Here is a 13,041-nt window from a genome sequence, read left to right as displayed (position 1 = left end):
TGCATGCTCTCCAACAAGATGACTAAGCCTCCATAGGTTAATGGGCGTGGTTAAAATATTTTTTCCAGAAAAGAGTTTGCAACTGCAGTAGGCCCCTGATAAATTATGCTCGGAATAATTTTAGCAAAGTCTATTTTTGGTAAAGATCATTACATTAAGTTTTGCATAACGACGTTTTTTTACTTGACCCTCAGAGAGTCTGGTATAGTAGACCTAATTTCACGTCTTACTTGACTAATATAATGTATATATATAGCTGTATATTATATACTGTAAGCAATAGCCACTAGCATGCATGCAGGCATGGAGGGGTCTTTCGGCACAAAGGAGATTTTTTTTTTAAGTTGAAAATACTAGCTATACTATAGAGACAACGAGGTTGGGAACGAGGCTACCTCAGGTAGTGCAACTACAAATAAATTGTCTTTTCATCGATGTCTTTAAAGTGGAATAATGGGTACACCAAACTGGAATAATAGGCTGACTTTTTGAGTAATAGGCAAAATAAAAAGCATAATAATTATTGCCAAGGCCTAATCACGACTAGCCTCGATCCCAGGCCGAGTTTTCGCTTTTATAACGGTTAGGCGAACAACAGTTGTTCGCCTAACCGTTATAAAAGCGAAAACTCGGCCTGGGATCGAGGCTAAATCACGACAAGATAATAATTTAAGGGCAATTACCATAGTGAAGGTGCAACTATCTATACTATAATTATATGGTGCATCCTATGCACAATCGTAATACAAGCTCGCTGTGTTCAGATAGTAGTATGTGCCCTCGTTCTCATTGGCTGTTCTTCTATGTAACTATACTAATTGTCATTATTGGACATGTGACCATCCTCCATAAGAGTGTACGAGTCAGGTCCTGGATTGCCCTCTTCTGGGTCAGTGTATAGCCGAGTTTCCTTGCACAGTGCATGGGTAGCATGAAAGAAATATAAGGGGAAATGAAGAAAGCGTTAAAGGAGTAGAATTGGAAGCTATACATTACAAGTGTTGTGACATAGATCATGTACAACAACAAGTTGTATGCATGGTGTCACTGGTGTGTGTATAGTAGTTGGGTATTAGGCAGCCATTGGCACTCTTTTATAGGTCAACTGCATGCATGTTTTTAATTATGCCTTTAGAGCTATTATAACATCTGCTCTATTATTATGCATCATAAATCAATTTTGTTGAGTGCAGTGTGTCTGTGTCTCTTCTAGTGGCTATAGTCTTGTGAAATAGTGCTGCATCAACAAACACTGAGTCAGCATGCAAGGTGTGTGCATGTGCACATAGCACTCATTCTTTATACCTCATGCTTAATTGTGCATGTTCTCACAGCTGCATGCATGCTGTAGTCTGCATGTTTGTGTATGCATGCATGGGTCCCAGTACTTTTGTATATACTGGCATATCATGTGTACACATGCACAAGTAATTTCATGCATGCCTGCCTATAATTATTGACGATTCCAGGCCGTTTTGAGAGCTCAATGTATGCATCAATTTAATTTTGAGCAGTATAATGCCTTTGCAAAAGATCACAAAGACTTATACCAGTATACTTGTAAATTTCAAGGTTTCTGTTGATTTGGCTCATTCACAAACTTTACACTATTAAAGGCCCCCTGATGAATAATTGGCATCAATGGTAAAGATCATTACATTAAGTTTTGCATAACGATGTTTCATAGTGAATAATTATTATGTCTTAAGTAAATAGAGCAGGTTCACTTACAAAGTATTATCATAACACGGTATAAAATACATATTATTTTGTTAAAAGAAACAAGTGCAATTATTGTTTCTTTAATTCACTCATGGTTTATCAGATACGGCACCGTGTATTACGCCATGCAGATTAGTATATATACATGTACCGTGCATGGAATTGCACGGTGGCCCCACGCTAACCTGCTACATTCCAGGTATTAGCATGTGTTACGTTCGTGCTCATGCAATTACTGATACATGTTTTTACATACTTGTTTAATCGGTAGTGTAATTGTTGCATGCATGCGTCAACATGCATCTTAACATGAGGTCTCTAGTTGTAGCCCAGAATTCTATAGGATTATAAGAGTCGATGCATGGAGATCAATATATAGCCTATAACACTGTCGGCTACAGCAATAGTGCCGCTTCCCAAACAGATGAAGATAATGTTTATGAATTATCGGATGATCTAGAAACCATAGAAAATGATGCAGCTGTGAAACAAGACGATCCCGAGAATGTGGTAGAAACAGCAACAGAAATTGATGACACTTATGCCGTCGTACCTGACGTATCTGTTGTAAAAAATGTGTTCCAGAAGCAAGAACTTCCCGCAAATCCAAAGAAATGCTCTAACTTAAGAGTTGTGATCATTTTGACCTTTGTGATAGCTATAGTGTCGGTCCTTCTTGCTGTCTCCTTCTTTACTTACGGTCAGTTACAGAGTGCTACCATATCAGAGGATATTCAAGCTCTTCATAACAATACTGCCAAAGATATTCATGCTCTAAATGTCAAATATCAAGATCAAATAAAGAGTTTGACAACTCGAATAATGGAGTTAGAAGTGTAATTGAATGGAACAGTTCGCAATGAGATTAACAATGCCTTTCATAGTTTACAGATGGAGTCAAGTGCGATTAATGAGACTCTGCTTAAAGTGATTGAAAACACTTGGCTAAGTCTTCGAGGTCTAGAGGAGCAAGTTTTGTCGACTAGGTTCTTAACTCCGATAAGCTCCTGTAACGACATTCCAGAAAACACTTCAGGAGAGTTCTGGATGCTGAGGTCTATTAATGGCAGTGGTTCATTGATGAAGGTTTATTGCGATGCTACTCTCAGGAATTGCAGCTGTGACACAAGTGGTGCTTGGATGAGAATAGCTCACATCGACATGACAGATCCTAGTCATCACTGCCCCGATGGATTCAAAACTATTAACAGGACGGAGAAACCATTACGAACATGCGGGAGGCCTGAAGAATTTACTGGTGAATGTGTTTCTTCTACTTTCCCTGTGCATGGAACCGAGTACTCCCGTGTATGTGGTAGAGTTATTAGCTACCAATATGGATCACCAAACGGATTTGCACCGTTTTTATTTCGAGTTTCTTCACAAAGTATAGATGGTGCCTATGTTGAGGGCATACTTCTTACACATGGGACACCACGGCAACATATTTGGTCTTTTGTAGGAGCTCTGGGCGAAAATCTATCAATGGATCGAAACTTTCAAGTTGCTAACGTTTGCCCGTGCATGCTCACAAATAATGATGGCTATTATTTACGGAATATCACTATTCCACCTTGGGTGGGAAACAGCTATTTCTGTGATACAGCCAAAGAAGATACGAATTACAATGCCACCCTTCTCTACTCTGATGATCCACTCTGGGACGGTGAGGGATGCGAGAGTAACAGTACTTGCTGCGAGTTCAACAACCCACCGTGGTTCTGCAAGCAACTCCCTCAGCCAACTACTAACGATATCGAGTTGAGGTTGTGTAAGGCATTTCCAATTCGAAGTGAAGATGACACACCATTTGAACTTGTAGATATATTTATTAAGTAACTTTTCCTAATTGAAGTGGCTGATTTAGATTTTTTTTTCGTACTAATTGCTTATAATTTATACCTTCTATAGCTACGAGTGCATACGTTTATAACTATATAATTATATGCATATATATCATCATCACATGTAGTGTTTCATTGTGTTTTGTCGTGCTCAGTTGTGATCATGCATACAAAGGACTGGTCTGACTGCATGTAATCCTTTATCGTTCTCTCCTATTATACTCACTTAAACCATTATTTACTTGTAAAAAGAAACAAATTTGTTGTTTTGGTAACAACTTTTGGGCTGTTCCTACACTTATTCTAATTTAACACCCCATGGTTGTTAATGCTAAACAATACATGGTTGTAACTACTACCTTGTTGTCATTGCTACTCCTACATTATTATGGTTGTTTAGCTGAACATTAAAAGTTGTTACTGCATGCTACCTTATTGTCATTGCTCCACATAGTTATAGACTGAATCCAAGGTCTCTATGGGATTACGAGACCCCGAGCGCAGCGAGGGCGCTACTAAGGGCCTGAGGGTCTCATAATCCCATAGTGACCGTTGGATGAGGCCTATAACTGATTTAGAATAGTGCTCAGCAAGCTAAGCTGTATTAACACAAAGAAGACTGCAACCATGCAATAGTTTCTACAAGTCTCAAGCAACGTTAAAGCTTCGCTCTGGCTAAGTCTACATAAAAACTCACATTGAAGGCCGTTTCCGTCTCTTGAGAATCATGCATAACAAAAATTGCTAATAGAAAGTTGCTATTCTATACTTAGTAATTAGCTCTGCACTAGAGCGCGCACTAGCTATTGGTAGCTGCAAGAGTGAGATAAAAGCTGCAAAGCTGCACTGCAGAACACAGTCAATAAAAAATTAATTTTTATGACAATAATTTTTATGATGCAGTATGCATGGTTACTATAACTTCAACATACATTTCCATAGGCAAGTACATAATTATAATGAACCTCCGTAGAAGACCTCTACTGAGGTCTCTAAGTAAAATAAGGGACCTCTCAGTAACCAATCAGATTGCACCATTTGTGACAAGCATTTTCTTGTTTTCAATGGTACAAAAATGGAACAAAATAGTTATCAATGTTCTCTAATTGAATTCCTCTGTCCTGCAGAATATAGACTTCTCTTTTATATTTATATCATTATTCTATAGGAAAAAAGTTATTACAGTCATGCATGCAGTGTATTAATAAAATTACCATGATACGCACTTACATAGCTATTTGTATACCGTGATGATGTGCTCTGACACTATAAGGAATATCCATTGAAACTCTCAGGATACTCCAGGGTACAAATCCCATGTACCCTACTAGGGTGTACATTCATGTACCCTATATAGGGTACTGACTGTGGTCGGTCAGCCTAAAGCCCACCTCCACCCATAAAGGAGCCTCTCTTTTTTACAACACTATACTGTGACTGAAGTTCTAAATGTGGTTTGTCAAGCGCAAGCACATGCACACAAAATGTGCACAGTGCATGCACTGCAGGGATCAAAGAGTGTTTACTATACTACTCAGTTGTAAATGGGTTGGATAACAGCTTTTAATTCCAATACGACGTGTTCATAGTACAAGCTACCAGCAGTAACCTGTACCGTGGATATCTGCATGCGTTTGTATTGTTATTTTACTACCTCATGCAGTTCTATGTATTCCCTTGGGGAATACATAGAACTGCCCTTGGTAGTACAAATCCAATACACCCTTGATATCCATGGTACAACTATTACATACACGTATACACACTGAGGACTATAGTTATTGGTGCCCTTAGTTTTGTTAACAGTTATTAATGTACCATTAGTAGTGTACCTTAGTAGTGTACCTTATAGTTATAGATATCCTGTATGGGAAGATCAGAAATAACTTTATTGTTTTTCACATTCTCAATTTCAAGTTTCTTCTTTTAAGGGTAGTTCACATGCAGGAAGTCACTGAAGCGTCTATAAAATAGGCCCAACTTGCCTTAAAACAGGAAAACGACCCATTATGTCAACCATAATACACTTTCAATTTTGTCAACATGATAATTATCATAAACAAGAAACACACTCAATTCACACAAAATATTCCCTACACCACGTTTTCCCATGAACTGTCACAGTCATAACATTTAATTTTACAAAAACAAAAACTCACACATCTTAACTATTAATGTGTAATGGACGGGATTGATGAGTACACATATTTTATAGTGCCGCTACTTATATCACCACCAAGTACATACAGTTTGCCAGACAGTTCAATGCAATGATAGCTGTACATTTCTTTGGGAAGGTTACTACATTGTGTCCACTGGTCTTTGGTGGGATCGTACAGATGGATGCTTGAGATAGCATTATCTCCTAGCTCTTCATCACTACTACCCCCCGCATTCAGGAGAGTGTTGCCGATGGCGATAGGAGACGACCAATAAAATGGAACATTTGCAACAGATTCCCACACACCAGAACTAGCTTGTGATATAAGGGAGGGTACATGAGCTCGAAACACTGCTTTAGTGCGTTTACCTACAAGATACAGTGTGTCTCCAATTAGGCAAGTGCTGTAGACATCATCAGTGCTGGGAAGTGGTTCGGCTGTGATCCATTTGTTTCTGGTATCCAGAATGTTCACATCAGATATCTTATGGTCCTCTAAGTCACGTCCACCGATAACGATCAGATGGTCTTGATATCCAAGAACTTCTGGGCACATTAATGCTTTTGGCATGGGGGGAAGTGACTGGACCCATTGTCGAGAGCTCTCATCGAATGTTAGGATGGTATTCGTTATCTCTTTAGTAGACTTGTCCTCACCTCCGACCACTATCAGTTGACCCCTCAGTGTTGCTATGGTGAGGTACTTCACTGGAGGAGGTGGCAGCTCATACCAGCTATCCTGATCTGGTGTGTACACTAGCACAGTCATAGTCCAGTTACTCGAGCCTATCATGTACAGCTTCCCGTTGATAGCCACAGGCTGATCGAGCACATTCATCCCTCTCGGTATGTTCTTGCATTTTGTCCAGTTGAAAGTGATGGCAGTAGGAACAGTTGGTTGTGGTGTGGTCGACTTGTGTGCTAGTAATTTGTTTCCAGTGCTCGAATCAACAATCTTCAAGTTTGCTTTTGTGGTTTTGCTTGTGGTTGTCTGTAAAAATAGAATTGTTGTAATAAGTTTGTTAGTCACAGAGTCAAACAAGGCTGTATTATGATGCGCATTTGATAGTTGTTGCCGTCCCGATCCATTGCCCCACCCACTAGCTGATACCACCACCTTGTGAGCACACATTTAATTATCACAACTATACATATGATTTCTATAGACAATGCATACAAAAAAAAGCACAGTCAACCATGATATGTACAAGACAGGACATTTTGAAGAACAACTACATGCACTCACCTCACCACCTGAATTGGAGAGACAATCAATTTCTCTGCGTTGAACTTCCAACTGTTTTTGTTGGAGAATGGTCAGTCGATGAACTTGCTCTCGTTTCTCAGCTTGAAGACGATCGTTACATACTTGTAATTGAGAGTTTTGAGTATCACTTTCAGCCATTTTATGTTGAAACTGATTGATTTGAGCTTGTTTCTCGTTGGCAACTCTTGCAATTTGCTGTATCTCTTCTTCTTTCACAGCAACCTGTTGAATCAGTTCCAACTTGGTTTGGGTGCATTTATGAGGGAGTGTTGTTCCAACCTCTTCCAATCGTCTCAACACCACCATAGCAGATGGTCGATCTTCTTGGTCATACTCCAGGCAAGCGAGAGTCAACTGGACAAGGGGGTGGGTCTCACCAAGATCTGCTGTCATTGGTTCGATGTAATGTTCACGGCGTTCGATTTCTGAGCGAGCAACCAGCCTTCGAGTAGCAGGGTCTCGATATGTTGCAGGTTTGAGATCTTTGGGGAAGGTTTGTGTCAGCGTGAACAGAGATACTACACCAAAGGAGAATATGTCTATGGCAGTGTTGTATCGTGTGATCCCTTCCTCTTGAGCTGCCTCTGGTGGCATATACACACCAGTGCCTGGCATTTGAGTCATTGAGGCAGCTAGCTGGCCAGGCTGAATATTCACAATCCTAGAAACACCCATGTCTGCTATCTTGGCATTGAGACCGTTATCGACTAGAATGTTCTTGGCAGACAGATCACGATGGGCGATGGGTGGAGTGCGGCTGTGCAGATAGACCACCCCTCGGCCAGTCCCCGTCAGAAGGTGCACTTTGAGGTCAATAGGAATGTTGGGGTTGGTTTCCAGAAGGTTGTCGAGGCTGGTTTGTAGCTTCTCCATCAGTAGGACAGGGAGTTGGGCTCCAGGGAGATAGCACACCCCCAGGAACTGTACTATGTGAGGGTGACGGAGCTGGCTCATCAGCTTACACTCCTCCACAAAATCAGTCACCCATTTCTCAACCTGGGCATGTGGACAATAATCAACCAATAAATTACTATAGTTCTTCTATGTTGGCTATATACAAAATAACAGTGTAGATCTTAGCAACCTGCTGTGTAGAGCCCAGGTTGACAAGCTGTTGATGCAATTTTTTGGCAGCTACCGTTGCTCCAGGTATCTCTACCTCCTCCACACTACCATAAGCACCTGCTCCTAGTATACGTCCAGTTAAGTGAACTGTAGCGACTATGAACTGCTCCAACTCAGGAGCTGTGATTCTGGCCATAAGTGGAGGGGAAGTAAGGCCATACAAAATCAATTTGTAGTTTCTCATGATAATAATAATTATTCATAGAAATTTTAATTGAAAACACACCCCTAACTTCCTCAATAAGTGGAAGTGCATTCTAGTCATAATTATATTCATGACCAAAAAACCATACATCTTTTAATTTGAGGTCACGTGATATTTATAAAAAGCTGCGCGCGAGGGCCTGAGAAAGGACAAATTGACTTTGCATGGCCTAAAAACCAGCATCGATAGATCTGCTAAGGTTTAGACTTCAATGTGGTTCACTGCTAGAATCTAGATCTAGGCATGCAAACATGTATGAAAGCACTCGCACACTAGATGTATAGATCTAGATCAATCAGTGCTATGCTTAATAGATATACAGTTGCTCATGCAGTACTTTTATAGTGCAAATGGACCTCATTCATAATGCTAGACCATCTATCTATCTCCTTCGTATGGTTGGCCCCCATCGCAGATCCCCTCAAACTGTGTCTGTGGCCATTCGTTTTCAGTGCAACATGCTGCCCCAGAGGAGGATTCCCCTATAAGGCACAATGAGCTGCGAGATATCACAGCATCGCTATTAAAAGAAACTTGCCATGGAGTGGCCACTGAACCGTCTCTACAACCCATTACAAGTGAAACATTAGTCGTCTATGTAGTGGCCAATGGTTTTTGGGGAAGTTCTTTCGAGAGAGCGTTCTTTGACGTTACAGGGTTTTAAACCCATTTGCTCTCTCGAATAGACACTCCTCTCTATCTGCATCTTATCGTCATCATGAGAACCTAAAAAAGATGCACTACGAGCAGTGTATAAGAGAAGTGGAGCACTTATTTTACTCCCTTGGTCTTCGCTACCACAGGTGGCCTTGGCCCAGCGGCTGCAGCCTTCTACAAACGCCTGGCCAGTATGCTCTCGGACAAATGGAAGCAACCATACAGCACCATCATTGGCTGGCTAAGATGTAGAATATCATTCTCACTACTCAGATCCTCTATCATGTGCCTGAGGCGCCAGATCTTTGAAGTCATCCTTCAACGGCCACCTAACTGCTTCCGTGGACCTCACCATTGCGGACTCCAACCTCTCTGTCTGAACTATGACGTATGTAGTAATTATAGCTTCATATTACCTAGCCTTATCCATATCTCAGCCTCTGTCTCTCACAATATTCAATACATAAAAATAAAAATATGAATGAGGTCCACTTGCGTTGTAAAAGTAGTCATGATTTAGCTATGATGTGCATCTGAAGTTGTTGTCATTTTTACCTTTGTGCATGATAGCTATAGTGTCGGTTCTTCTTGCTGTCTCCTTTACGGTCAGTTCCTGAGTGCTGCCAAATCAGAAGATATTCAAGCTCTTCGTAATGATACTCATATCAGATCAATTAATAAAAAATGAATTGAATAAAACTGAGTCATGCAAGTGCGATTAATGAGACTTTTCTTCTCAGCTAAGTCTTTGAGGTCTAGAGGAGCAAGTTTTGTCGACTAGGTTCTTAACTCCAATCAGCTCCTGTAACGACATTCCAGAAAGCACTTCAGGAGAGTTCTGTCTATTAATGGCAGTGGTTCAAGGTTTTTTGTGTTACTATATACAGCCGGTAAAAAAATATTCATTACTGTAACATAAAACATGTTAACATCTTCTGAAATTTAATGTAGAAATAACATACCGTAAGACCTCGATTTAAGGCGACCCTCCAAATATGCGACACCCAGTAGCTTCAGTAATTTTCTGACCTCTAAAAGTAGCGACAGCTGAGTTGACAATTATTTTTTAATGTCGCGTTCTAAATGTAGCCACTCCCTAGCCTCGATTGTAGCCCACTGGAAAATCAGTATTTTAAGTGGCCTAAAATCGAGGCAAATAGACTCTGTAAAGTTACCTCCAATTAGATGCGACCCTCTAAATATGCGACACCAGGACTTCAATATAATTTTTCAACCTCCAAAAGTAGCGACCTCCGGCTTCGTAATTATTAAAAAGTGTCGCTTTAAATCGAGGTCTTACGGTACATTTCTGTCATTTTAACACTAAAATACGATGATGCATCTCATAAATTATGTGTTTTTGCTGTGTATGAATTGCAGCTGTGAACTGTATTTATTTTCACACAGCATGGATGCATGGTGCCCATAATTATTGATGGCATAATCCTTACACATGTAATATCACCATGGCAACATTCTTCTCCCAAAAATGGAACACAATAATTATTAAGACGTATACGTAGACATAAACACAGCACACAAACTGATACAAGACATAATTCAGTGTTATCTTGCTGACTTGAACTGATCCATGATATTCACCTTCAGCATTTTTTGCCATGAAATCGTCGTTATGCAAAACTTAATGTAATGATCTTTACCAAAAATGAACATTGATGCCCTTAGACTGATAAGTATGTGGTGGTATCTGATCCGAGAACTGTGTGGCCTGAATGTGTTTACAATCCGAGGGACTTGTGTGTATCCGATCCTTGTTGCTTGAGTGTGTATCCGGACTTGTTGCTTGAGTGTGTATTAATGGATAGTGCTTTCAATGGTAAATCTATTGTGTAAATCAATAAGTAGTCCTCACATTATGTTACGTCACAGCCACTGTACTTATCCACATTTATTTTATCCACAGGTTTAACTAATTTCTTATGAGATTAACTTGTTGCCTGAGTGTGTATCCGATCCGAGCCTCAAGTTAATGAATAAATCTACAGAGCTGATGTTTTACTTAGCTGTCTCTGTCTACAGTATCCCTTTCCAGGTCAGCCGCACACAAAATCTGGAACCTGGAACAGTTCCATCACTTTAGTTTGCATCTGAGCCCAACCCACCAAATTAGCTTGATGTTATCGCCACCCCCAATGAAGTGGCTATGGCTTGTAGAGATGGGCGTGGGTCAATGGCTGTGCACAAACTAACCATTGATTTTATGCCTTGCTGCTGCCTCGATGGAAGTATGTGTGGCCTTTAAAAGTTGCACTCTGGTCAACTCAGCTTAGCAAGCATGTAGACTATTGTAGAGCTTGTGTCCACTTGTGAAGTGCCTGTGTACACAAATGGCTTGCTGCTTCCTCTTCGAAAATATTCTATGGGTCTACCAATGGATAACTCAGTCCTACATGCTGTATAGCTTGTTTTAAACCTTTTTTTTTTTTTTTAAGTGTCCTAATTGAACAGCTCAGCAGAACTTTAAAGGATAATCGCATTCATGATACTATCCAATCTGCCACAGAATCCAATATCATGCAATATTCACAAGTTGATAGCACGTTCCCTCCCAGATTGTTGTTGTAAAATTTACAACAATTTGACCAGTAAAGGGGTATATACAGAGAGATAGCCTCTCCTTTTTCTTTTTTCTGTTCTTATCACAATAAGATAAAATACTGTTTTAATTAACGTTCAATGAGATAAAATACGGTAAATAATAAATTAATTGTCCACCCACGCACCAACAGTAAATACCAGGCCCACTATTCAAGGGGCTGGAGTCGAGGCTAGTTTATTATATGGAACGCCGTTTGCGACAAAATTCAGGCAGAATGTGATAGGTGTGTGCATCCAATATAAAATCGATTTTTGAAGATCGATTTTTAATAATCGATTTTTTACAGTTGATTTACACATGAACGATCTTTGACAATCGATCTGATAATCGATTTTTGAAATTCGATTTTTTGATAATCGATTTTTGATAATCGATTATTGAAATTCGATTTTTGATAATCGATTTTAGAACTGCTCTGAGGTGGGCTGGGGGGGCCCCCCCGGTGAGTGTATAGTTGGTTCACTCAATTCCCATCTTATATTGGGAATCAACTAACTCCTGCAGTAGCCATCCATCCTTATCAAAATTTAATATTCATTCAATAATTTATCATTCAATAATAGCAAGAATAATGATGGTCAGGGGCGTAGGGAGGGGGAGGGCTTTGGGGGCTGGAGCCCCCCTTTCTCTGCAAAAACTACACTAAGAGCCCCACCTTCTCTGATGAGTCTTCAGCCTGGGAATTACTGGTATAGATTAGTGGCAGACAAACAGCATGTCCAGGAGCTAGCTATACTATACTAGTAACTTTGATTCTTTAGTGCAACTAAGCTAGCTAGCTACGGCTAGCTAGCTAGCTTTAGCAGTATTATTAATTGAAGCAAGGTGTGGCTATTTCTTGCACATGCGCAATGAGTCATTAATTAGGGGGTGTGGCTTCCGGTCACCGGAATTTTCGGCGCTCCGCGCCAAGTAGTTCTGGCGCGAACAGCTCAGCCCCCCCCTTCCTCAAATTCCTGCCTACGCCCCTGATGGTGAGTGTATAGTTGGTTCACTCAATTCCCATCTTATATTGAGAATCAGCTAACTTCTGCTTTAGCCATCCATCCTTATCAAAATTCAATATTTATCATTCAATATAGCAAGAATAATGTTACAAATGTAATGTCATCCAATACTTATCATTCAATAGCAAGACGATGTTAAATAATTCAATTATACAATTAATATTTAGCATTCAGTATAGCAAGACTGGTGTTGGTTCTTTCATTTGGAATTGAATATTTAAGACTTCTGTATTGTTTCTTTGCCTCATGTAGCGGACAAAACCTCATTGGGAGGTTATACCATATAAGGTTACGTTACCTTAAGTATTTACTAGCATGCATGATGACCATATGCATGTTGGTCATCCTGTTTCAATTCCATGCACACTGCAATAGAACCAACTATACACTCACCGGGCCCCTGTCTAAAGCTGTATCACGTGAGACTATCCTT

At 40.1% G+C, this 13,041-nt stretch overlaps 2 protein-coding genes and 1 long non-coding RNA gene across 4 annotated transcripts; 2 read left to right on the top strand and 1 right to left on the bottom strand.

Annotated features, from left to right (window-relative positions):
• Nucleotides 1-2,033: 2,033 nt before the first annotated feature.
• Nucleotides 2,034-3,830, top strand: LOC135344003 (uncharacterized). Its single transcript, XM_064541053.1, has one exon. It carries the CDS (start codon nt 2,614-2,616, stop codon nt 3,559-3,561), a length of 948 nt encoding a protein of 315 aa, XP_064397123.1. The 5' UTR covers nt 2,034-2,613; the 3' UTR covers nt 3,562-3,830.
• Nucleotides 3,831-5,570: 1,740 nt separating this feature from the next.
• LOC135344002 (probable serine/threonine-protein kinase MARK-B) lies at nt 5,571-8,318 on the bottom strand. The gene is made up of 3 exons (XM_064541052.1): nt 8,079-8,318; nt 6,974-7,990; nt 5,571-6,718 (listed from the first exon to the last, which is right to left on the bottom strand). The coding sequence occupies exons 1-3, from the start codon at nt 8,301-8,303 to the stop codon at nt 5,738-5,740; spliced, it is 2,223 nt and encodes a 740-aa protein (XP_064397122.1). The 5' UTR covers nt 8,304-8,318; the 3' UTR covers nt 5,571-5,737.
• Nucleotides 8,319-10,685: 2,367 nt separating this feature from the next.
• LOC135344001 (uncharacterized) lies at nt 10,686-11,558 on the top strand. 2 transcript variants are annotated; one of them, XR_010397310.1, is made up of 2 exons: nt 10,686-10,818; nt 10,906-11,558. It is a non-coding gene; the product is annotated as an uncharacterized LOC135344001 (long non-coding RNA). The 2 variants fall into 2 exon arrangements; XR_010397311.1 differs by having other exon boundaries at nt 10,762-10,831.
• The last annotated feature ends 1,483 nt before the right edge of the window (nt 11,559-13,041 follow it).

The sequence above is a fragment of the Halichondria panicea genome, chromosome 11 (genome assembly GCF_963675165.1).
Source record: "Halichondria panicea chromosome 11, odHalPani1.1, whole genome shotgun sequence".
NCBI classification, from domain to species: Eukaryota; Metazoa; Porifera; class Demospongiae; order Suberitida; family Halichondriidae; genus Halichondria; species Halichondria panicea.
Note: the sequence above shows the minus strand (reverse complement) of the source record. Positions and strands in the feature narration are given on the sequence as shown.

What these genes read in the sequence shown, in the direction of transcription:
- LOC135344003 (XM_064541053.1), top strand. Translation starts at nt 2,614, where the DNA reads ATGGAGTCAAGTGCGATTAATGAGACTCTGCTTAAAGTGATTGAAAAC.
- LOC135344002 (XM_064541052.1), bottom strand. Translation starts at nt 8,303, where the DNA reads ATGAGAAACTACAAATTGATTTTGTATGGCCTTACTTCCCCTCCACTT. An exon ending in ACCTGGGCTCTACACAGCAG is followed by an intron (nt 7,991 to 8,078) that starts GTTGCTAAGATC and finishes CCACATGCCCAG; the next exon opens with GTTGAGAAATGGGTGACTGA. An exon ending in TCTCCAATTCAGGTGGTGAG is followed by an intron (nt 6,719 to 6,973) that starts GTGAGTGCATGT and finishes CTATTTTTACAG; the next exon opens with ACAACCACAAGCAAAACCAC.